The 24,533-nt window shown below is 48.7% G+C and overlaps 1 protein-coding gene across 1 annotated transcript in view; it reads right to left on the bottom strand.

Moving 5' to 3' along the window:
- EPS8L2 (EPS8 like 2) overlaps positions 1-24,533 on the bottom strand; it is a 67,148-nt gene that overhangs the window by 26,874 nt on the left and 15,741 nt on the right. Inside the window, exons 2-4 of the mRNA XM_026850251.1 lie at positions 17,784-17,848; positions 16,458-16,513; positions 705-769 (exon numbers count right to left, since the gene is read on the bottom strand). Coding sequence (XP_026706052.1) covers positions 705-769; positions 16,458-16,513; positions 17,784-17,827 — 165 coding nt within the window. The 5' untranslated portion in view covers positions 17,828-17,848. The remainder of the gene's footprint in view (positions 1-704; positions 770-16,457; positions 16,514-17,783; positions 17,849-24,533) is intronic.

A 24,533-nucleotide genomic window follows, 5' to 3' on the forward strand; every position in this document is an offset into this window, starting at 1 on the left:
AGTTGAAGAGGAACAATAGACGTAAAAGATGGCAGGAGAGCTGGTGCTGAATTTAGACAGATCAGGCAGTATGTAAGAGGAGGGGAAAGAAATTAATTCAGTCCAGCCTGAAACCACCAACTTCTAGGAAGGAGTGGGGTCTGTTTTGGGAGAGCAATTTTCTCGGGACTTGTGCTGTTCTCATAGTCCTTTAGTTTATCTCCTCAAAGTGACTGTGGTGAAGAAATTCCTGTGGTCTTTACTTTCCTACCCTTTTGTGCTCAAAGAAATCGGATGAGGAGCCCAGACGACCCTATGTAGTAGCATGTTACATGTCATTGAAAGGACTTGTCTGGTCTCAGCCCCTGGGTCCAGGCTGGCAGGGCCATAGTGACCCACAGCTCAAGGAGTGAAACTACAGCGGATGGCTACATCTGGAGTGTGTCCTACAGTCCAGGAGCTACAGACTGCAGCCAGCTGGGTGGAAAGCTCAGGAGGCAAGTTTATCTATAGGCATCAGGGAGGCAGGAACTGCAGAAAAGAAATATGAGGTTTCAAGCAGGTTTGCTGTTTGCTTCTCTCAGGGTGTGAAGAGCAACACTTATTGTAAGAAGGTTCCCAACTCCTCTTTGGCCTGATGAAGGCCCAGGACAAACGAAGCGTGTTATATTTACCAGCATCTATCACTGACCTTTCAGCCTCTCAATGTTTCATTACATACTCACCTGCACATGGTACTGTGAAGTCTCATGCATAATGACATTGGAGTTGGAGTATTTTTTCCTTTGTTCTGAAAAAAAAAAAAAAAAGAAAACAAGCCTTCACTGTAGTGGCTGTTTATCAGTATATCAGGGTCTGAGAATTACAGCTCTCATGATGGGGTGCTACAGTCTTTCTCATAGTCTCTGAGCTTCCAGCTTCAGTCAAAGTATTGGTAATAATAAGACATATTAACTTTTGTAACAAGGATTGGCAAACTGGGTGTGTAGAGTACACATTCCAGTTGTATACCCTAATGCTGCTGATAATTTGATTCCTGGAGGTCAGCACCATTTGTGGAGGAAATTAAACCTAGTGTAAAGGAAAGCCCCAGACAAATGATTAGGGGAGCTCTTGGAAGAGGGCTGAGGAGTGGCTTGAGAAGCCTGGCAGAAGGCTTCTTGCAAGAAGAAAAAATCCAACCATAACCCATCAGTTTGCACGTAACAGCCCTTTGACTTGTCCTCTGCACTACTGTGACACTTTTAGTTTGCTTTCTTGCATCTCCTGGCAAGCCACAGTAAAGGGCTGTAGTTACTGATAGGAAGGGCTGTAGGGATCAAGGCCAGCCACTCAGAACCAGAGTTTCTTATATGATATCTTTATGCAGCAACAAATCTCCATAACTTCCTGCATTTCTCGCTGGAAAGTAGCAGTAAAGAGCAATTGGGGACGAAAAATACTTGAAATTTCACAAGGCAATTGAATATAATCCTGTAAGAATTTACCCTGCCAGCTCTTACTTGCTGATTAATTTGTACTTGCCAGGGATTCCTTATAAAAACTTTGCTTGAATAGCAGATGATTAACTATCCAGGCCCAGAGTGATCTGGGAGCATCCCAACTGAAAACATCTTTCTCACCAGCAGAGGACATCCTCTGATCTCTGGTTTGCTTAGAAAATGCAATGGCAGTTTTATATGTTTTCACCCTTCGTAAAGCCTGTGTTAGAATATCCTCTCCTCTGTAGCAACAGTCAAAACCGAGAGATTTCAGAACACAGCAAACGTTAGGGCTCCCTGTGTTTTAAAGAAGTATATATTAATCTTGGTTTACTTGTGGTTTACTTCAAAGCTGTCTTTAATGGCTTCTTGGAGATGTTGGCTTCTCTCTTATTTCCCCCTTTTCTTTGAACACGGAACTTGTGGTCTCATTTAACAAATTTTACATTAAAGAGGCTGGCACTTAGAAAATGAATATCCTCATAGGAACTCATTCAGTCAATTTTCAAATTTAAAAAAAAAAAAATTTTGGAGGTGCAAGTCCTAAGTAAGACTTTCCGGAATGTTTCCTTAGTTTATATTATTAGTAGCATGTCACATTTTAATTGACAAACACTCTGCAAAGACAAGAAACACTGGTAGTATTTTTGATTGCTAAAAATTGAAACTCTCCCTGTAATCAAAAGAGAGTGACTTTTTAGTTTTTAACAAAAAAGATGGAAAACTAGAGAGAAGTCTATTGCAAAGTGCAGACAGTGAAATGAAGTGAATATGAAGCAAAGCAAGGGCAGGGCAGAAACTGAAAGGGGCTGGAGGTGGGAAGGAGCAGGGTCTGCTGGAGCAGTGACCATCTGTGATGCTCCTGGAAGGGCCCTGCCCACGTGGACAGGCTACGGGCAACCAGGGTTCTGTTGGGTCACTCCTTTGGGTGATAATGTGGGAAAGAGGACAGCAGCCTAATGAAGGTGTTGATGATGTAGCTCCTCCCTAGGGACACCATGGTTTGACTTTTCCTTTTGCTGCCCTCTGAAACTGCAAGTGTTTTGCATGAGTTCTCCCCTGGTTTGCTTTTGTGTGAGTCTTCCCTTTTGGGTCAATGAGCACAGCTTAGGGGGTTGCAGGAGCTCCAGTGGTAGTTCTGGCTTTACAACTGCTAGTGTCTTGCCTCCCCCTCTGCCTTGTGTAAAAGAGAAGTGACTGTTTCCTGTCTGCTGCTGCTACTATTGAAGTTACTGTCCCATTTGTCCCCCCTGCTCTCTGAAGTGGCCTCTCAGCCTGGCCAGACATGGTCTCCTCAGCGTTGCCTTCCCACTCTTGGTTGTGAGGCACGAGTTGCTTTGCAGAGAGAGAAGCCCCCAAGCCCTGAGAAGTGAGCCATGTGGGCTTGCTTAGAGAAGTCAGACAGGTTCTCTGTGTGCCCTGGCTCCCTCAGCAGGGCCGGGAGGTGGCTCTGGCCTGTTGGGTGTGTGTTGCCACAAAAAAAAAAAAAGGAAGAGTGATGAGTGTGGAGGATCAGAGCAGGGACAAAGGGGGAGTGAAACTGAGCAGCACCCACTCTCTGGTCTGCTTTGTGCTGTTTGCACATTTGTTCACAGACTCCTTAACAGCCTTTTTACAAGTTTATCTTACTGAGGTTGCTGTGGAGGGACTTCCATGCTGCTGGTCAGGGGAGCCAGGGTGCATGCAGGGGAAGAGGGAAGGGTGTGTGGTGCACACACCCAGGTCTCCTACCTTGGGTCTTTGCGTGGGAAGAGGCCCAGCAAGTGGGACAGGGGTAGAGTGCACAACAGAGCACCCACAGAAGGGAAAACTGTCATGATTTACAGAAGTAGTGACGGCAGCAGTGCTGCTTTGGCAGCCTTTTCCTTCTCTTCTGACTACATCCCAGCAAAAATGGTCTCTGGCCACTTCACTCCAAGAAAGTGCAGTCCCCTGCTTGCTCCCAAACCAGAGTTGTTTTCTACAAGGTCTACTAAGGCTGTTCTTTACATATTCTCCAAAGCTACCAGGAATCACCACGACTCCTGGAAATGGATGCCATCTCCAGCAGCTACCTGCTGTTGCTTCACACTAGTTCATACTGTGCATCCTGTCCTTCCCTTTCCCTGAGCTCACTGGGCAACTGCTCAGGGACAGCAGAGGGTCAGTGGACTGCAGCAATGGGATGGAGAAATGAGAGTCAGGATTGGAAAGTGTCCCACTTTCAGCAGATAAAAACTGGTTGTGGTTGAAGAAGCTCAGACCTCCCAGGTTATATTAGGCTGCTGGTCTTTAGCATTTCTTGTCTGTTGGGTGCTCTCACTCTGTGACCTGCCTGGGTTTGGGGCTGTGAAATGCTAGTGAGACCCAAGGGGCAGTGGAGTTGGGATCAGGGCCTGGGACATGCACAAGTTTGCAGCATGTTTTTTGCTTTGGGTTTGATCTGTGAACCTTTTCCCCAGACTCCCCTTGCATCTCTGTTACATTTTGATTTCTGCTTGGCTTCCCTGGAAGGAAGGTGAGCAGGGCCCTGAGCTGGGCTCAGGAAGCACTGCCAGCAGGTGTCCCTGCAGAACAAGCACCGGCCTAGTGGGCTGCTTTCCTTGGGGTTTTCACCCTTCTCTGTGGCCAGCGCAGAGGAGCTTTTAAATTGAGCTCCTTTTGGTACTTCTCCGAAGATGCAGGGCTGAGCGCTGGTAGCAAACTTGGCTATGGCTGCAGGAGCATGCTAAATGTACAAAGATAGCTCAGAGAAAACAAACAGGAAAGAGATGCTGCTGCTTTCGTTTGGAGCCTGGCAAGGGTTGATAGAAGCTGATTTCTAATGCTTTTGAACACTTTTCTAACACTTTTAGCCTGAGGTGTGCCATCAGCTTGGCAGGACACCCCGAGTACTTTGCACCTAGTATCTCTGTACCTGTGACTGAAAACAACAGCAGCTTGCTTTGCCTCTGTGGCTAATTCCTGGTAGCCCTGAAGTGGCTGCTGTTTGCAAGTAGAAGGGATTTATTGGTGGGCATGTCAGTGGAGATGGCAGGTCTCTGAGCCGGTGCCTTTTACACCACCAGCGCCGAGTTAGAGGTGGAGCAAAGACATTCGGGGGGGTGTGGGGTGGGGAAGACCTCAGACACCCAGCACAACACCCTGCTCAGCCATTAGCTTCCAGAGTGACCTTGAGTAAATTAATTAATATTTCAGCACAGCTACTTCCCACTTTCGACTTGCACTGAAGAGTCAATGGCATTTTCTGTGTGTTTTAATTGCAGTCTGCCCTACTTCAAATGTGGGGCAAGGTCTGGTATAGGGCACACGGCAATGCACACCACAGGGATTTGTGTCTGATGTAAATTTTTTTTTTCTCTTAGTAACCTCAATTTCCTCACCAAGCATTCCTCATGTAAATAGATGACACTAATGGAAATGAGAACACGGCTCTGTGTGGGATGGAGACAAATTTGGATTCGAAGACATCCTGTCCCCTCCTTTTAAAAAGGGAGTGGAAAGGCTAAAGTCTTTGGTCTGGGAACAAAGGGTTTTTACATTAGGACAGGCAAATGTCTCCAGCCCTGAAAGGAAGGGCGCAGAGATGCGTCGGGAGCTGGTAGTCCCAGAGGAAGGGAAGGTATACTGGGGGGATGTGGTTTCCAGAGGGAGGCTACCGTAGGTTTGTTTCTGGTAGGAGAACAGTCCGTGGAGCTGTAGCAATGGTCAGGGCTGCAGCTGGTTGCCTACAGACTGTCTGGAGTCCCCTCCAATGCCTTTGCCTCATCCTTCGAGCTCAGAGAAGCTGCATGTGTCACGGTCAGGGCATATCTCTGCATGCACCTATGAGAAAATGTTTGGAGAAGTCCTTGGAAATCTTGGGAACCTGTTGAAATCTGAGCTCTGCATAACCTGACCTCCCATTACCTCCACTTGGGGGTGAGCTGTCTCAGTGATACAGTATACTTTTTAGGTAACAAGAGGGCAAAGGACCCTTTAGCCATTTGCAAGCCATTTCCAGACAGAAGCAACCCCAGGGCAGGAAGAAAACGCAGATGTTCCCCCTCCCGCTGCTGTTGAGTCTCCCTGGGGGAGTTTCTGCATTACCTTTAAGAGTTTAGAACTAGAACGAAGTGCCTCTATTTTGTCTCAGGATGCTATTCAAGTGATGTCCCAGAAACTGCCCAGGGTGAGGAAAGGGGTGTTTCTGCATATTCCCTTTCCTTTTCCTTTAAGATGCCTGCTTGTTCCTTCTCCTGAAATCACTTCTGTCTCGTTGGCTTCTACCTGGACCCCACACCCATGGAAACTTTTATTTTTGTGTTTCCTCCTGGCATCTGCAAGTATAACCACACAGCCTGAAAACAGCCAGGCTTTCTGGGGACAGCAGGGTGCCAGAACACTGAAATCTCCTTTCCTAGCATTTAGTTTTGATTTATATACAGGAAGAAGAAAAGATCCAGGCAGCTAATCACAAAATAGTTACTTAGGCCACATCTATCTGAGAAGTGTGGATGCTTTTAAAAAAAAAAGGTTGAGTTTGTTTGTTTGTTTGTTTACTTCAAAGCAATGTGGTGAAACACTGCAGACCTTTCTGTGGATGCATCATTATTTGCCCTAGCTTAAATCTGACTCTGGTCGTGATGGGCTGAACTGAATAGGCCATGCACAGAACTATGCCTGCAGGGAGATTTGTGGCTGTTTGATTCCAGGGATCAAGGGGGATCCTTTACATTGGAGAGGTGAACTCCCTTAGCCAGAAAAGACTTCAGAACAGGTTGCTTGTCCTGGGTGGCTCCCACAGTGCCCTTCTGCACAGCCCTGTTCTCGCTCTGCTTAATTTTGTATGAACGAACACTGGCATGTTAGCATCAATAGCTCATTTCCTCCCGGTTTACCTGACACCTCTCCTACTCAGACGCTTTGCATTTTACAGCGTCTTGCAATGGAGAAGACCTGAGAGCCATAAGTGTTATCCAAGCCATACCCTGTCCCCAGGAGGTGGAGAATTTGCATAATCCCCGTGTGATAAATAAGCATTACAGGAATATAGTGATGACTTTCCCCAAAATGAGATGGCAGCTTCTGTCAGAGCTTAGATGCCAATCTGCACCACTGTTTAAATGACATATTTTCCTCTGCCCTTTTAAGGCTGGAGCAGTGGAGGACTCTGGATATAACACGGGCTGGGCTGCAAAGGACAAGGAGAGCTCTGGGGCTGTGGCACTAGTACAACAAACATCTCAAGGTGATAAAAGCAGGCATGAGCCTGCAGTGACCACCACTGTACTTTTTACCTTCTGTTTGCCAAGAGAGTCAAAGAGATGGAAAAACAATACAGCTTTGTCCCTTGCTTTTGGTGTCTGGCAACAAAAAAAACCCTCACAGCACAGGGACCCTGGCTTGTCTGGAGGGCAGTGGCTGGTGTGATCCACTGCTGTGGCCCTAAAGATTGACAATTCACAGTTGTGTGGTTGCTGAGCCCAAATGCTTGCTGGGTGACTGGGATGGGTGATGCAGAAAGATTTGAATGACTCGAGTGTGGATGCTCTGTGGGGCATGCACACAATTCAGTAAATTGTCTCATTTCTTGCCTCTAAGGTTTTGATACAGTGAACCCTAAGACACCCCTTTCAGGGGAAAAAACCCTATACACAGTGCTTTAACTGAGTTCAGTTCGGTCGTTCAGTCCCTTCCTAACCCAGCTAGCTTTAATCTTGCTTCATTCTCGGAGTGTGGGGAAAACTGCAAAGCCATTCTCTGCAGAATATTATCTGTCATCAATATCTTATGGATAAATGTTGCTGTGGAAATGATGTTTCCTGCTGGCACCAGTGGCCACTAGAAGAAATGGAAAAAGCTCAGGCCACTGCAGAGGTAGCAAGGTGAATTTTTACCTGAGGGCTCAAAAGGGTGCTGGGCTGAAATTCCAGTGGCAAAGCTAAAGTATGAACTGGAGGGGAAAGTATCCTCTTTGGCTTTATGTTAAGGGTGGAAAGGAGGAAAGAGGGTAATAAGTAAAGAGAAAAGCAGAATCAATGCACATTGTGGAGGTACAGTGTTATCTGCTTGGTCCAGGAAGCCAAACTACATCTTTTGTGCCAAGTTCCCTCCCCATTTCCATGCAACACCCATTTTTCGCAGGGAGTTAGGATGTGGCTGTGAACACTCCCTTTACCCTGATGGATCTTCCAAGAGATTGGCTAGTGGGATAAACTGGCCTCTGGGACCAGTTTAGAGCTGAAATAACTTGGTTAGAGTCTCTAGGGATGTAGAGCAAAGGAGGGCAGAAGCGGGCTTGTCTCTCTTTGTCCATGGCCTCTGCCAAACCAGTGAGGCAGAGCATCCTCAGTACAACCTACCAGTTAGGCTCGAGGGTGGAAGAAAGGAAGGTTGTAGGGGTAAGACACCCAACGGGGGGCCTGGGCTTGGGCCCTGCCTCTGCTGCCACCTTCCGAAATGGCCTGTTAATATTCACAGGGGGGGAACATCAGCCTAGGAAGGAGGGAAACACGGTCCTCTGGGGTTCAGCTTCTCTGACCCTGAAGCAGAAGCACCTGTGGTTGCCGACTGCTGGGGCACAGCTCGACAACTGTCTGTCTCCACTCAGAAGACACTGGTGCCTATGTATATGGGGTCAACAGGCTGAATGGGCTGTGCTCCCACCACACTGCTTCCCCCAGATTGTTAGTGGGTTATAACATTTTTGTCCGTAAGAGGGCAGAATGGCCTCGGGACTGCCGGGACTCTACATTTTCCTGGTGTTTCAGGGGAATTTGAGCCCTTCTTTCCTGCTGCTGGCAGGGGGAGTGCCTGTGGTGCTACACTGATCTCCTCGGGGTTTACATGCTGCTGCAGGCAGGATCCCAAAGCTCGGCCCAAGATACCATCTCTTTCCGTCCATTTACATTCTGAACTGTTCTAAACAAAAACTCAGTTGTGGTGTAAATAGGTGCCCCTGTAACAAATGCAGCCAGTTACACCAAAGCTGCAAAGGCCCCAGCCTCCCCTCCATGCACATTCTTCTCATTAATTAGCAAGTTTTATCACACAGGATCCTCCCTGATCCTCCCAGTCTTTCCCCGTATTTGTTTTCAGCTGTTGCTGGGCAGAAGGCAGAGCAGAAAAAGTGGGGGGATGGACAAGTCTGATGTGAAACGCTCTGTAAGGGGCCAAAGGTGCATCGGAGTAAGTTTGTTTTCATTGGCAGAATCAAACCAAGGAGCTCTCCTTGATTCCCTGCATTGCACTAGAGACCTCCCTGGCCACCTCCTTCATTGGAACAGCCTAAGGAAAGTCTCAGCTGTTGCCTCTGGAGCTTGCCAATCCTTTATATTATCTATACGTTATCAAGCAGTGCACATGCTGTTTATAGTAACTTGCCAGTGTAGCATGAACTAGTCTTTGTGCCAAACCAACAGGTCAGGACACAGCCCTCCAGAGAAGCAGAGCAGCAAATGCCTCTGTATGCTAATGGAAATGATGCAAATTTGCTGGGTCTGCGTGATACAGCAACCTTAAGAAATTGCATCCATTCCCAGGGGCTGAGCACGAGGCCAGATCTGATCTGGCAGTCTGACCGCGCATCGCAGTGCTGCCGACCCGACAGGTTCGTGCTTCCTTGCTGAGTGGGAGGATGCTCCAGGTTCTGCCGGGTTAGTCAAGGATCTGGTTTCGGGCACTGCACAGACCTGCTGTGCCTCAGCTCCTGACAGGGAGGCATCTCTAGGTCCCTACCTTGCTGCTGCTGCAGAGGCTTCCCTGCTCAAGGGTCCCCATGGCTGGCTGGTGCAGGGAAAGCTCCATTTTAGAAGCATCTTTGCAGCTTTTTATGAAGCATCAAGGTCCCTGGATTTCCTGTTAGCACCATGATACTTTCTGATCTGCCAGTTGTCTGTATTGGTGGCTGTGACACTGGGAATCACTTATGGCTGGCACATTAGTACGTGATTTAGAAGCTCTTGAAGTGAATGAAAAGGCTCTCATTGAGATTGGGTGCAGCTGGAGGTATGAATGGTCTGTGGCACCAGGGAGCTGCTTTACTGATAGCATGTCAGCAGCTGCGAGGAGGTGTCACAAGGCTAAATTCCTCCTTGGCATGCTTAATATTTGCCACTAACTCAGACCCAAGTGCTCACATTCCTGTTTTATTAGCTGAAGACACAACCCACTCTAGAAGAGCAAATAAAAACCTGACCCACCTCCTGGGTTGTGCAAGAACTGAGTACACTGAGAAGCACTGCGTGTTTGTGTCCGGCGTGCCAGGGAGCGCAGGGCTGTATGTACAGTAGCATACTGTCTGCTGGGCAGGCACCCAGAGGCTGCTCAGCAGAAAATAATCAGGGTATTGGGGAGCTGCAGGGGAAGCTCCTGGATAGAGGGGTTCTTTTTTCACTTTACAGCCAGAGCAGAAAGAAACATGCCAAACTGTTTTTCACCAAACAATCCAAAGTGGTGTTTTCTGAACTTCCCATAGCTGGTAATGGCATTTTTTTTTAATGTCAAATAGGTTTAGTAACATCAAGGGAACCTTGATTTAGTTAAACTCATTAATTTACTTTACCTGAAGACAAAAAAACCCTCATAATCAAGTTTCCCCCCCTTTTTTTTTTTTCCCAACTAACACCGCTTTTGTTCCCAAGGTACTTGGGCATATCCAACAACCCTTTTCCATTTAAGAAAATGTTCCTATGAGTAAGCTCTGAGCAGTTACTCCATGCAAGGAGAGGACTTGCACTCTTGGAACAAGAACTTGGCAAAGATAAAGGGCCGCTGGAGGTGTGAAGCGGGCACTGCGGCATCAGAGGTAGCAGATCCTTCTCTGCCACCCCCTGTCACTAACTGTCATCCCAAAGTCCCGGCGATGCAGACACGAGGTCTGCCTGCAGCAGGACAGGGCGGTTGCAAGGCTGCAGCCAGGGCTGAGCCTAGCCAACTTGGGTTTCCAGCCAGCAGCACCCAGCGCAGAGCCTTCTCCTCCCAGTAGCTCCAGTCAGGGCTGAGCTGAGCTTACACCTTCCCCATCTTACCCACCACTGGGTTTTGATCTGCAGAAACCAACAGGAATGCTGGCTTCCTATTTTTCTTCCAGCCCTGTTTCCAGTTGGAGTATTAAATGTCAGTGGCTTTGAATAAAGGGGTCACCCACAAGGCAGCATCGGAGGGGAGCCAGGGTAATCTGAAACTGGAGTCTCAGGTGGGAAAGGGGATGTGAAGAAAGAAGCTGAAATAGCACAGAGGGAGCAGTGGAGAAGGACAAGGGAGTTATTCAAGGCTGGTATCAGACGAAGTTGGGAGTTAATGTCTTGGGCACTGTTCTGACTTGGACCTGGTATCAGCAGTGCCCAGGGCTTCCTTGCGGTGGGCTGGGGAAGCAAATAGCAACAGCACGTGGGAAAACTGCGTTGCCTTTCACCCCACCTACTGCAGGAGCATTTTGGTTCCCTTTTACTGTCCCATCACTCTGGGCAAATGTGTCCAGGGACGCTCCCTCCTCTGAGCAGCTTTCAGCCTGTCCTGGTAAAGGGCAGGAGCAGAGGAGAGCCATGCCCAGAAGTGAAATGTGCTGGCCATGGTCATGCAGCTGGTTGGAGACAGACACAGATGGGTGTCCATGTGCCCTGTACAGTGGTCTGGAGGTCCTGGGTGAGCAGAGGGGGTCCAGCAGATGCTGGACCTGGGAAATGCCTGTTAGGTTGGTACCCCTGCAGTCAGCACCAGTTCCCTCAGTCCCCCATCATTTCCCAAAGGGGAATCTGCAGGGCAGGCCAAGGGAAATGGTTCCTCCTCTCTGTGGCAAGGAGTCTTGATCTTTGCTGGATCTTGTAATTCCTCTCCTGTGGGATGATAGCTTTGAAGGGAACAGCTGCTTGGTCAGTTGGGTGTGAAGTTGCTTTATCCAGAACTGCAGCCTCACTGCTTTACTGATGGCAATGCAGGCCTGCTTCAGGGCACAGGCTGATGTCTCATCTGAGTCAGATGTGCCACAAACCAGGCACCTGGCCTTCCCACTGAGCTATCAAACCTCAGAAATCATCTTAATGAATGCTAGCACTTTCCATTTCTAGCTTTTGTTAGAAGACTAGATGGAGGATGGAGTTGCATCTGAGGGAGCAGTGGCCCAGTGGTGCTAAATGTGAGCTCATGTCAGCATGGCACAGTTCAGATGCTGCCCAGACCCCCTTGGGTTCAGGCATGTGTGTGGTCCTCTTGATCCAACTGTGTAGCTGAGCAAGCTCAGTTTCTAGCCACCACTCTTGCTAGGGATGTTTCTTGCAGACAATACCAGTGTGTGTTTAAATCTGTGCACAAACCCTCTTCTAGAGGGTTGTTGGGAAGGGTGCCTCAGTGCTCAGTGTGACTGCCACGTGGCCTCCCAGTGAAATAATTAACAAGCTCATGGTTTGGGCAGGCAATAACTAATAGTAAATACTGACCCTTTGTTGGTCATTGTGCTGAGCCATCAATAGTAAATGCACATTTACAGTGCAGCTGTAGGGAGAGCAAGACTGCCTTGAGTGTTCCTGTCTGTCAGCTCTTGGGGCCGTTGGTGAGTTGGCATGACTCTTGTCTGGCATGGGGGTCTGCTTCACACTGTGCTTGCCCAGGGTGCGAGCAAGGCTGCAGGAGAGCCAGCAGCAGGGAATTAAAGTCTGGGGGCCACACTTGGGCTTGTGTCTTATCTAAGAGTCCTCCATGTGTGGCTGGGGCCTGGAGGCCCTATTAGGAGACAAGGGGGGGGTCTGTGGAGACCCCCAGGAGTTGGTTTGTAACTGTTAAACATAATTTGCCCCTTTGCTATCTGTGTATTCTGCCTAGCCAGGGCCAGCATCCCCTGCCAAGCAGCTACTGGTGGCTGGCTCATGGGTGCAGCTGGCACTGGTGGAGTCTCCTCTCCCTGCGGCTCCCCAGGCAGATGATACCTGTCCAGGGCCATGACGGGCAGGTGGGGATGACTATTCTCTTTGTGTTAGTGTCCCGTGTCCTGTTACAGCGCCAAAGCTGTTCTTGGGTTACAGGGGGTGTGCAGTGTCAAGTGATGTACCTCACAGGCTCTGCTGTTCAGCACCATGTTCCTCCAGCCTAACTCTTCCTCCAAAATCCCTTTTCCAGCCCCGTACCCTGACAAGTTTTGTTTATTTTCCCAGAAATTAGTGTATAAAGGATGGGGTAGGCAGGTTGAAGCCTGCTGGCTGGGTCTCACAGGTTTGGATGTGAGATGAGCACTGCTTCCTGCCAGGCTGGTGTCTCACATTTCTGCAGTGCCCCTCCATGTCCCACCCCTCTGCTCTGTGGCCCTGCTGGGGGCGCAGCCTGGTTTGGGATCTGCTGGGCACTTCTGTGCCCCAGCACTTGAAGTGAGAGGCAAAGACTCCGGAGGAGTTGGCCAGAGGTGCTGGAAGGTGGCTGAGCACCACAGGGACAGACATGGTAGCCAAACAGAAATGGGCTGCTCTGAGTATTGCTGCAGAGGTGTTTCCTTCCTAAAGCTCCATGAGAAATCCAGCTTCTGATGGTTACACTGCTTAACCCATCAGGAGAGGCAGCGCTGTCTGATCCACCATGAAAGCCGTTAGATGAACGCCTGGAGGAGTCCACCTGGGTGTCACCACAGAAAGAGGTGGCAGAGCCTGCTGTGGGAAGTGCTATGCAGAAACACTGCCAGCCCTTCCCTCGGCTTCTGCCACAGCCACGCTGGTTTCCCCCCCACAGGCTTTCATCTAGGTTCAGAACAGATGCTAGTAAGCAGAGAAGCAGCTTTATTTATTTATGGTATGCATTAACATTTATTCAGCTGGTTGCTGTGCATTGAGTAAGGTGGCAACTTGATAGGTGCCAGCCATTCCCCTGCTGCCAGCAGAGCCGGGGCTTGCTATGTGCAGGCAGCCACAGACACTTCCAGAATGTGGAGCTGAGCAAATGTGATGCAGTTTTGATAAGGGGGGAGGAGAGGGTGAGTATCCTGCTCCAGTGACAGCCAGGGAACTCCACCAAGGACAGCTGAGCACCTAGAAAGTGTATCCAACTCTGATCAATTCTGGTAGGGGTAGAGCTGGGGTGGGGGGGAAGATATATCAGGGCTTTAAGCAATTTTCTTTGCAGAATTTCCTGGAGACTTTGCTTATCTCTCTGCATCCCTCTGCTCACCACTGTGAAGAAAACACAGTGGTGTGCCATGTACTTGATGATGAAGGCAGTTACAGCAGGCCAGGGGTGACACCAGAGCAGCCACCCTCCCCACCCATCACCCAGCCATGAGGCTGTGTCCTGTGCAGACCTATGTGGCCCTGGAAGTTTCACACTCTGTTCTTGAACCCCTCAGAGCAGATCCCCCACCTCTGTCATCCAGTTGGCTTTCTATGTGCAGCCCCAAGCTGCTGCTTCAGCCTCACCATGATGCTTTTAAATATCACTTGCCAGGGCCTCACTTGAGGTGGCTTTAATACTGCCAGTAAGTCCCTGTTGGTACTGGGGCGACATCTTGGCCCTCTGATTGCAGTTGTGTCCCTGCAGTTGGCACTCCTGTCACGTTAGGCCAGTAATGAAGCTCAGGCTGGTTTAGTGTTTAGAGCCCAAGTGCCTTGAGCTAATGGTTCAGTACACGCCCTCCTTCCTCCCATACTTGCTTGGTGGTGAGAGGTACTCTACTGTAGAAAAAACACCTCAGGAAAGCTAAACCTTAAGCCTGGTTCATCTAGGAATAATATTTAGACATCTGTGTGCATTGAGCATCCCTGTGCATTGCCCAGTGAGCTTTAAATGCAGCAGATGTTTGTGTGCTGTGAATTTGGGAGTTGTTGCACTCATTTCTTTGGAGGCCTAGCAGCATATGCAGGCTGAGGGTCCAGCCTGATTACATGGAGAAAAATGGAAATGTGAAAAGTCTTGTAAGCTTCAAATGTCTCTTAGCAGCATTGTAATCACATAATCAAGGCCAGCTCAGCTTGATGTGCTTTGTTTCATTATGAAGCATAATTCTCCCTGGAATTTTAGTTCTTGCCTGCCCTCCACCCCCAAATGTGCCCGCTCACAGCAGAAATTAATGTTGGAGGAGGGAGGATCCAAGTGCGAATGGGACCCAGGCATTTAAATATTGGTTTGACACACGCTGAGTGTCCTTTGATAAAGGCGTGCTGAATTAGCGGGGCGGGTTTCAAGTTCTGCCAAGCAAAAACCCTATGGATGTGCTCGTGCCATGCAGGGCTGAGGCAGCCAACAGCCACAGGCTTAGGCAGTCAGTGACTCCAGACCTCATACTGTGCTCCACAGGTGGCAGGGAAATAACAGGCAGCTGAATAACTCCTCCTGAGGATTTGGCCCATGGACTTATGGTTCTCTTTTAAAGTTTGCTGGAATTTGGTCAGAGAGGTCCCATCCCTAGTGAAATTTGCTTTTGGGGTGTGTCCATGCAAGAAAAATTTAAAAGATGTAACTAAGTGTTGAAAATGAGAAACTGTGTGTTCTAAGGGCAGTCTGTCAGCCTTCCCCTTTGGTAGCTTCTGCAGCAGAGGCTGTGGGGTGGTCCCTGCTAGTGAGGCTGAGGCACCAACCCAGCCCTGCTCTCACAACTGGATCCCACGCTGGAACCCCAACAATTGGGAGTCCTGGGCTGCCTCTACCCATGGGTGCTAACCTGCACATGTGCCATGTTTCCAACACGGCTGTCAGCTCTCGATTTCATTTTTACGTGTCTCTGTAGGGTTCTTTATTTATCTTGCAGCTATGGTCTTTCTGTTCCTGATCAGATCTGCAGGAGCTTTCAGTGCACAGCAAAAGAAATGATGCCATTGGAGGTAGGAGGAGCTTGTCTGAACTAGCAGTCCTGTGTGCAGAGTGGAGCGGCACCCAAACATTTCCACGTCTCATCCTCCTACTTCTTCCTAGGCTTATCACATGTCCTTTCATCTCCAGACAAGTGACTGACACCATTCAACCCCCTACTTTGGCACCTGCCCTTTATGCAGCATCCAGGCCACAAATAGCCCTGGCCAGTAACACCAAATTTCTGTTCTACCTTTATTCCCATGTTTCACTTTTTTGCAGCTAACAGAAGTTAACAATGACTTTGTTTAGCACTCCATCCACCAAGTACACCAGCATCCACTTCTTCCCAGGCAAGATAGGTCACTTGTGTGACACCACTCCAGGCCACTCCACACTGATAAACCTCCAGCCAAAACCATTCAGCAACCAAAGCCACTTCCCAGGACAAATAAGCCACCTTCACCTCATAGCTGCAAGGGGAGATTTCTGATCAAAGCTCTCCAATAAGGAGCACACCCACCCTGTTTGTACCCAATGAAAGCATCAACTGGGCTAATCTGCTACTCAGGTGGGAGACTCTGCAGTCTTGGACTCCCTGAAAGCTGCTATTGTTCCCCCAGGCAAAACCCCATCTTATCCATAGAGTGATTGAGGCAGGTGACTTCTCACACAACTTTCTGCTTGTTCTGCCTACCCCATGGGCCAAGTTTTCACCTGGGATATATTAAGAGAGCTACTAAGTTCAGGAATAACTGTTATTGATACCTAAATGTTCTCCACGGCTCTTCAACCAGTGACTCACTGGCTCCTCTGGAGCTGGGGTGGTTATAAACAAGCTGCATGTCAGACTCTGTGCAAGCACCCATCCTACCCATTGCCTCTACTTTCAAAGAGCCAAAGGGCACTGGAGTTTTCATGCTTCACTGCATAGTTAAAAGAGAATAATCATTAACCTGCTGAGGACAGTCTTTCTTTTGTTAGGCTCTTTATCAGGTTATCTTGCTAGCATAACAGGAGAGGATCTGGGTGACGAGTGGGGGTGAGGTTCTTGCGAAGCTTATTCTCACAAAATCACAGCTGTCCCCAGCATAGGAGGTGGTGGCACAGAGGTGAGGGGCATTTTGCTGCCATGTCAGGCCAGCCTGTTGTGTAGGGAAATCTGGATTCATGTGGCTTTGAGCTTTGGCCTCAAACTCCCCAACATCCGCTTCCAGATCTTCAGAGGTGTTTTTGCTATAGGAAACCTTAAATGTGTTTATGGGTATGACTTACCATACAGGTCCTTTGCGCTCAGTTTAGAGGCTCCATCTGCTCTGCCCATGCTGCCACTGTAAAAGAAAGTAAGTACAAATCAACCAGCAGCTCCTGGATATTTTTAAACATCTGCTTTTATACTGCAGCTGTCCCAAGAGGGTCCAGTCCTGCCTTCCTCATCACGTCCATCCGATGTGGTGCGACTCTGAATTACCAGGCAAAGCATTTGCTTGTCTGACCATGCCGGCAGCTCCTCTGCAACCCTAGCTGTTATCCACACCACAGACATATGTCACTAAACCCAGCAGCTGGAAACAGGAGACAGGAGCCCATCAAGGCCTGTCCCCACTAGAGTTACCTTCATACACAGTGTCCCCTGGCAGGACGTCGCTTCTGGAGGGGTTGGACAGCAGCTCCCAGTGAGCAGTAAGGGGGTTGTCACTGGGAGCAGTGCAGGTAAACAGAGACCCCTTCATGGGATACCTGAGGCAGTGTCAGTGCCAAGATTAAGATCTGTTAATAATGGACCCTTTTTGAGATCATACAATCATAAAATAGTTGGGGTTGAAAAGGACCTTTTAAAAGTCTAGTCCAACCCTGCCCTGCAATGATCAGGGACATCTTCAACTAGATCAGGTTGCTCAGAGCCCTTGAAGGCAGGTGCTCAGATGTAGAACATGTCCCATGTAAAAATGTGGAAGGACATAATTGTGTGTAAACATTTGAGTTTTGGGGTGTTGGGTCTCTAAGCATGGGTTACATCCCCTGTAGGGCTGCTCCCCTGCCCCATGCCTGGGTTGTATGGAGGAGCGTGCCGCCAGGAGATAACGGTTTCTCCACTCAGGCCTGGCAGGGGAGGATCAAGGTGGGACCTAGGGTTTTCAGGTTCTGTGGTCAGGCTGCCCTGCACGGTGCAGTGAGTCAGTGGGTGGCCACTGGCTACTTTCTGCTCTGTCCCCACGGTCCCGAGGGCAGGCACTGGTTCACAGTGCTCATACACCTACACCCTGCTCTCCAGAAACCAGGAGCGTGCAGGAAGGAGAGGGCTGGTGGCTCTGGCTCCATCGGGAAGCTGCCACGGGCTGCCATAGCCCCTAGGCCATAAGTGGAGAGGCTCCTGGTATCCCCCTCCTCTCTCCACACCTAATGTGGCATTACTAGGGCATGTGAGCTGTGAGGCAGTGATGCTGGCTATAGCCATAGCTTGTGAGGTTCCCAGCAAGGGTGAAACAAACACCAGAAACTTGGGAGGCAAGTGGGACTGCTAGGAGCATCCCCCCGGCTGGTAGGAGGGAGCAGTGGTGCCAGCCACAAGAGAGGGATGCCCACCACGAAGATCCTTACTTTGATGAGCCAGGATTGCTGCTGAGGGATCCCTTGAGACTCATGTCGCTTCACAGGACAGGCAACTGCAGAAGAGACAGGGTTAGTGATTAGAAAACATGCTCTCAAATGGTTTATCTGTGTGCGTGCTGCCCTCCCTGCCTCTGATCTGGGGTCTCCAAGCAGCAGCGTGGGCAGATGAGAGCAGTCAGGATGGGGTTTCCTTGCTGCTCTCTGCCCTGTGGCTCAGACACCCCTCACAGCTCTGACCTGGGCTGAAGATGACACATCCCTAGATACCTTTCCGAACCTGATTTCCACCTCTCCCCTCTTGCCCATCCCTTCTAGGCACACCCTAACTTGTGGTATTTCAGCATGTCCTTTTCTAGCAAAGCAGCCCTGCCTACAGTTTAGCAGGGACTGATGTGGCCTTTGTCTTTATGGTCTGTCAGAGGCCATTAGCAAACATACTGTGGCCATGTGCTGATGACTGTCAGTGTCCTGAGTCATTTTTCATGCCTAAAGTGCCATTATGTGGCAATTTTAAGCTCTATACCCGCTGTTAAAGTATCCTTACCAGGGTATTGCCCACACAGAGAAAAGTAAAATAATTGTGAATGCAGAGTAAGGATGGAGAAAAATTTACTGTGATGGCTGAGTGCTTGGTGAGAGGCAGACAGGCTCAGTTCATAGATTTTATTAATTTTTTTTTTTTACCTCCTCTTTCAAATGAGTATTGTAAATAATGTGAGAGAATATGAGAGAGAGATCCAGGCACTGCTCTGGGAGGAGAACTGCAAGGGGGTGGGGGAAAGGGTAAAACAAGGTATAATAAAACCTCAGAGGATGTTTTGTATTGGCATCTAAGATATTCACCTCAGCTCCAGTGCACAAGTTGGAGGAAAACCAAGACACAATCTTCAAGTTTGGGTTTTTTTTTTAATTCAATTTTGAAAAGCTCCAGGGGCACCTGCCTGTCGCTGGGCACTCAGCAGCTCTTTTTTGCTTCGCCTGGGTTGGACCCTGCTCACTTCATTATAAGGTTGTCAGAATTCAAAAGTATGGCCTTAAAATACTTGTCACTGGCCTGAAGGAAGAAACTCATCGGTGTCTTCAGTGGGATTTCCTGCGAGGGGACCTTTGAACGTGCTTGGCATGTGCCATGAGGTCACCATGACAGCCATCCCTGGCAGGCAGTGGAGTTGCTTCACAAAGGTTTTTTAAGCTAAAGTGTGCATAATCCCCAGGGAATACTTAGAAATCATCCCTGGCACCTGGGATTTACCCTCTGGAGGCTGACTATCTCTGCCGCCGGGCTGCTTGTATTGTCAGCAGAGCTGCCCCCAGATTCCTTATGTATCCGTTTTTATTCCTCGTGCTGGACACACTCATTCGTGGTATTTTGCTCTGTGTGTTTCACCCTCAGGTGAGGGCAGATACAGAGATTTTTCTCACTGATTTTAACAAAACTGCAGGCCTGTTGGAGGGATATATTTTGTGGAGATCCAGCTCTCCAGGCGAAGCCCACGGTGTGGGTGTATGCCTCATGTTGCACCCCGCTAGCAGCGCTGTCCACCCACTCAGGCGTTGTACACACAGCCCGGATGGAGGAACCTCGGCATGGTTTGGGCTCAGCCTTGTGGTTTTCAGCCTGCTTTCTGTCACAGTAATACTCTTCAGCACTGAAACACTGTTAGAAATTACTTTGAAGTGCATTTTGTAGCTAGTACGTTAAATTCTCCCTTTTTTGTCTCTCTCGTGGCTGATACTAAAGTCCATGCAGACACACACACACACACGCATATATAAATTCATATACACGGTAGAATAGAAACTTGGTGTTCTGCCAACTCCTCTAAGTGTAATGAAACCTGTCCCTGTGCCCAAGTTTGGGTACCTGTGAATTTTTCCTCTGTTAATAGCTGTCTGCTGGTTTCCTTTTACAGTCCTCAAACGGTTCCTATCTCCCAGATCTCTGTGCGCATTAGCATAAGATACCTAGAAGAGGGAACGTGCTCTAATAAACCCAGCTCTGGTCTGTTTACTTTATACCATCCAATCATTTTCGTCCTGTGGCTGATGATCATAGCTGGGAATGTTTCTGCATATTAGTGTAATATTTCTGGCTCCCTTTCTCTTAGTGCCCCAGGGCCATGTCCTTAATGGACTGAAATCCAGGTTACTTCAGCGGGTAAGTGGCACCGAGTTTGCCTGTGGAGTTCAGAGCTTGCTCCCAGGCTCCAGCTGTGAAACAGCAGGAGGAACCAGGGATGCAGCCAAGGTCACCCTAGTGTTTGTTTCTCCTTCATGAGCTCTGTCCAAAAGACAAACTATGGGGATCTGCTGCTGCTTTTGGAGGAACTCATCTGGCCAAACCCTATGTGGCTGCCAGAGGAGCAGACCCCTGTGGCAGAGGTTGGCCCTCAGCTTTGAGGGTGAAGCGGGACCAGCCATAAAATGAACTAACTCTTTATCTCATGGTAGCTAATAGAAAGCACTGCTGGGATAAGCTCTGCTCACCAGAAGAAGGCAGGATAAGCTACTGTGCACCTCAGCTAGTGGAAACGCCACCGGACCCCGCAGGTGTCAGAAGGACTTGCCAATGTGCTGCGGTGGGAACACCCAGCACCCATGAAACAGCAGGAAGGGTTTGTGCCGCTTTCAGTCCTGTTTTTATACCCTGACAGTCCAAAAGTCTTCCGCCCAGCCAAGCAGAAGCCATAATGCATTAGCATCACTGACATTTCAGCAAGGGGCTGTTTATAAATTGCTCCTTCTGACATGTCTAATCGAGTGATCCCTCGTCTGTGTCGGTGGTTGTAACGCAATAAACCCCAGTGTCCCCCTGCCCTTCGCCCAGCACCACTGGAAAGTTTTCCTCCCTTCCAGGGCGTCTGTATCCAAAACAGGGTGTGAAACTGGAAGCAATGCAAGCACCTGCCAAGTCAGCAGATCTTACCCTGCTGGGCTCCCTTCTTTTTATTTAATCATGCTGTTTTCATTATTTAACCTTTGCCTGGTTCTTACCACTGCTTTAAGGGCCATGTCTGTGCTCAAATTTGTGTTAATCGAAAGGAGGGTGTGGTGTGATACTGGCTAAGTTAAACCAGGACAGAGCCTTGTGCCAGAGCTTTTAATTCAGTTTAAATTGCTTGATATTAATTGAATCCTAGCTGGCAGGCTGTGGGGAGCGGGGGCACTTTTCTGAGAGGTTGGGAGATTTTATAATGATTTTGCTAAATCAAGAGATAACTGGACTTGAATAAGATGAAGCAAGGGCTGAGAATACATCACCTCGAAATGCGGATGGGGCCAGAGATAAGATGTGAGAGGTGAAAGGGGGTTATGGCCAGGCAGCTGGTTTCCCCCTCCCCGTGGGGGCATCCCTAAGCTCTGACAGTCTGCAAGCTCTGATACACACATTGTCTTCTCCCTGTTGTCATTTTAGCTGTGGTTCAGGCTTCCATAATTAGAGCGTTCCTGATCTCCCTCTTATCTCCCTGCAGGGTGCGGCTGCTTTCTCCTCCTTCCCCGGCCAGGTGAGCACGCATAGGAAGGGAAGCCAGAGGCAAATTTAGCCCTGCGATGCGTAGCTGCGCAGGGCTTGCCTTTGACTCAGCCTTATCAAATCCCGTTTTGAGACCATGCACCCACTCTTTCCATGGTGCAGAGCAGTGTTTCTCCATGGGTGACCAAAAAAGCCAGTTAAGCCCTGCATGCGAACACAGTGTTTAAGGGGATTTGGGCTCCAGCAGCTAAGACAGGCTCAAATTCTGGCTGTGGGGATGGGTGGTAGCACTACGCTTCTGCTGGGGCGGCTTACAGGGGAAGCTTAACTGCCTTGCTAAAGCCTGGTACCATGACCTGTCCCAGGCCAGGAGATTTCATGTGATATGACAGCCCCAGGGAGGCCAGCAGAAGTCAAGATGAGGGGACACTGAGGTGGGTGAAGTCTACAGTACGACTTTAAAGCAAAGGAAGTCTCACTCCCTGACTTTCCGGATAGTCTTATCCTTGGAAGTCAAATATCCTCCTGAAGACACACAGAGTTGTGATAGGAGCCTGGCATTGTTGTCTGTGCCACATTTCTGTACTTTTAGAGCAAATGGAAGCAGGCCATGCATTGTTTTCACTTTCTTTGAGTCTCTTTGAAGAGGGAGCTGCAACACTGCAAGGGTGGAGAAGCTCTGTGGGAAGGGAAAGAATAACAGCTCTCTGTGGGCTAGTTGCTACTACTGTCATGCATTATTTTTATTAGGAATGCTTCTCCCTTGTCTGTTGTGGTGATACATGGTTTTTTTCTAACAAGCAAACAGAAAGGGATTGTGAAAAATTCTGGACTTCGGGTGAAAATTGGACAACTTGAAATATTACTGTCTTTCTTAGGGCTATTATGATTATAATCACTGTTAATAACAAAAGCAGCATCTAGTGTTTGTGAGTGTTTTTCATCATGAGTCTAAGAGTACCTTTAAGATCTTGTGCGATCAGATAGAGCAAGCTGGAGAAGGTTTGTTGGTATCAGAGGCTGTTAGAATATATGATTGTAGCGGTGGAGAATGCTGGGCAAAACACAACAGGTTTTGCTGGAACAACAGTAGAAAAATATGGCAAAACCCTCAAAACCTTAAAAACTGACAAGCTACCTAGGAGCAAGCTTTTCCCTAGCATGCTCTAACCCATTTCTAACAGACCTTGTCTTTGTTTCCATCAGTCATCCCACTGAAATCTGCCCAGTGTGACAGGATTTCTGAAATGCCAACAAGCTGGTATTGAAACATGTTTTCCTACCTGGCGCCATGGTACTGATACTGATGGTTTAACCGATGTGTCAAAAAATGAGTTAAATAAGGTTTGATGTAGCCTAAAATGTTTCTTGACTGAGTTGGACCACCTAGAATGATGCCAACATGCAAATTGGCCCCTTATGCCCTGTCAAGTCAGCCCAAAGGGGGTGGTAGGGAATGGCTTCACTGCAGCACATGTAAATGATCAAGGACGTGGTGAGGGAAATCTCTGCACCAACTAGATTAAGGGGCTCGGGCGCTGGTGAAATATATGTGATGGAAACGCTGCCTGGGGGCGGGAGGGGGCAGGTCTAACGAGGGTGCTGCTGTCTGTGCGTGTAGCCTGTGCCAAGTGGATGGGTCAAGTAGAAAAGCTAGATTAGCAAAAGCCTCAGCAAGTAACATAAAGCGTCAGTTAGAAACATTAGCTGGCGACCACATGATGTTATCTTTTAAACTTCCCAGGACAACAAAGCGCCATCTGTTAGGGTTGCTGGATGTTTTCATAAGGGAATGTCATGCTGGGGAAAGCTGTTTGACAGACTGTCCCGCAAAGCTAAGTCTGCTTGTACGCACACAAGAGAGAGGGGAGCACAGACGCTGTCATACATGTGTCCCACACTGTCCCTGCTCCAGACAGCTCCATGGCCCCTGAGAGTACCCTGCCTGACTCCTAGGATCTGTCCTGCCCACTGTGATCATATTGAAGGACCTGGCAGATGGGCAAGGCTACAATCCCCTGTCAATCCACTAACAAATAACTTTGGGGTGTTGGTGGGGCACTGGGAGCTGTGTGTTCAGTACTCCTCATGCAGCACCAAGCAATCTAAATCCACACAATCTGGTTTAGATCTCTAAAAGTGCTTGTGAGATGGCCTCTGGGAGCCTGTGGCAGACTTGAGAACTTAACCTGGGTCTTTTGTGTCCTGGTCCAGCCTCCTTATGATGAAAACACCCTTCTTCTCCTTTTAGTTTATTTTCTGAACCTGTCAGCAAGGGTGTCTGTCAGGGCTCACCCAAAGAAAGTCAGACCTGCTTGGTAGGGTTTCTACCAAAAACATGTGCTCATAAAGAAAATCATCTCTGCGTTAGTCAGAAAGCATCAGGGAAAACACAAATCCAGAGCAAAGAGGCTGACAGCCAAACAAATGAACATGATGTTGTTCAGTTTTGGTCCCCACTATGCAAAAAAGATATGGACAGCCTGAAGAGGGTCCAGAGAAGAGCCACAAAGGTGATCAAAGGAGTGGGCAGCCATGTAAGGAAAGGCTGATCGAACTGGACTTGTTCGGCCTCTGGAAGTGAAGGCTCTGGGGAGACCTTAGCACCATGTTGCAGTATCTAAAGGGTGGCTGCAGAGAAGATGGATCCTCCCTTCTTACAAGGAGTCACATGGAGAAGATGAGGGGTAATGGCTACAAGTTACTCCTGGCAAGATTCTGATTGGACAGAAGAGGAAAATTTTTCACACTGAGAAGAATCAGCCGCTATAATTGCTCCAGGGAAGTGGTGGATTCCCCAACATTGGAGCTTTTGAGATTCAGCTGGACAGGGGCTGAGGCAGCTTGGCTAGACCAGGCTTTTGCCAGTAAGGGTTGGACCAGCTGACCCTTGAGGACCCTTCCAACCTGGGATTCTATGATTGTTGTTGTTGCTGCTGCTCCTTTGTAAAAACAAGCAAGCAAGGATGTTGTCCCATTTTAAGACTGAAATTTCAAACCCTGTCTCTGCAAATCAGACCTTGCAAATCATGGTGGTTTAGTGGCACCAAGTCGGAACTTCATGACTGTTTTAACCTGTTGCTGGTGATTCTTGCTTTGGAAAGGGGAACACATCCAACTGCTATTTCTCAGGAAGTCTGGTTGACCCCAGGAGTCCCCATTCTTATCTGCATTGTTTGAGATGTCTTTACAGTGCCCCAAGTTTTGGAAAGCAGTGAGTCCTGTTGTCTTCCCTCCCCCCCCCCCCGCAGTTACGTCCTGTG

This window comes from Athene cunicularia (genome assembly GCF_003259725.1).
Source record: "Athene cunicularia isolate RWA chromosome 5 unlocalized genomic scaffold, athCun1 chr5_part2, whole genome shotgun sequence".
NCBI lineage: Eukaryota > Metazoa > Chordata > Aves > Strigiformes > Strigidae > Athene > Athene cunicularia.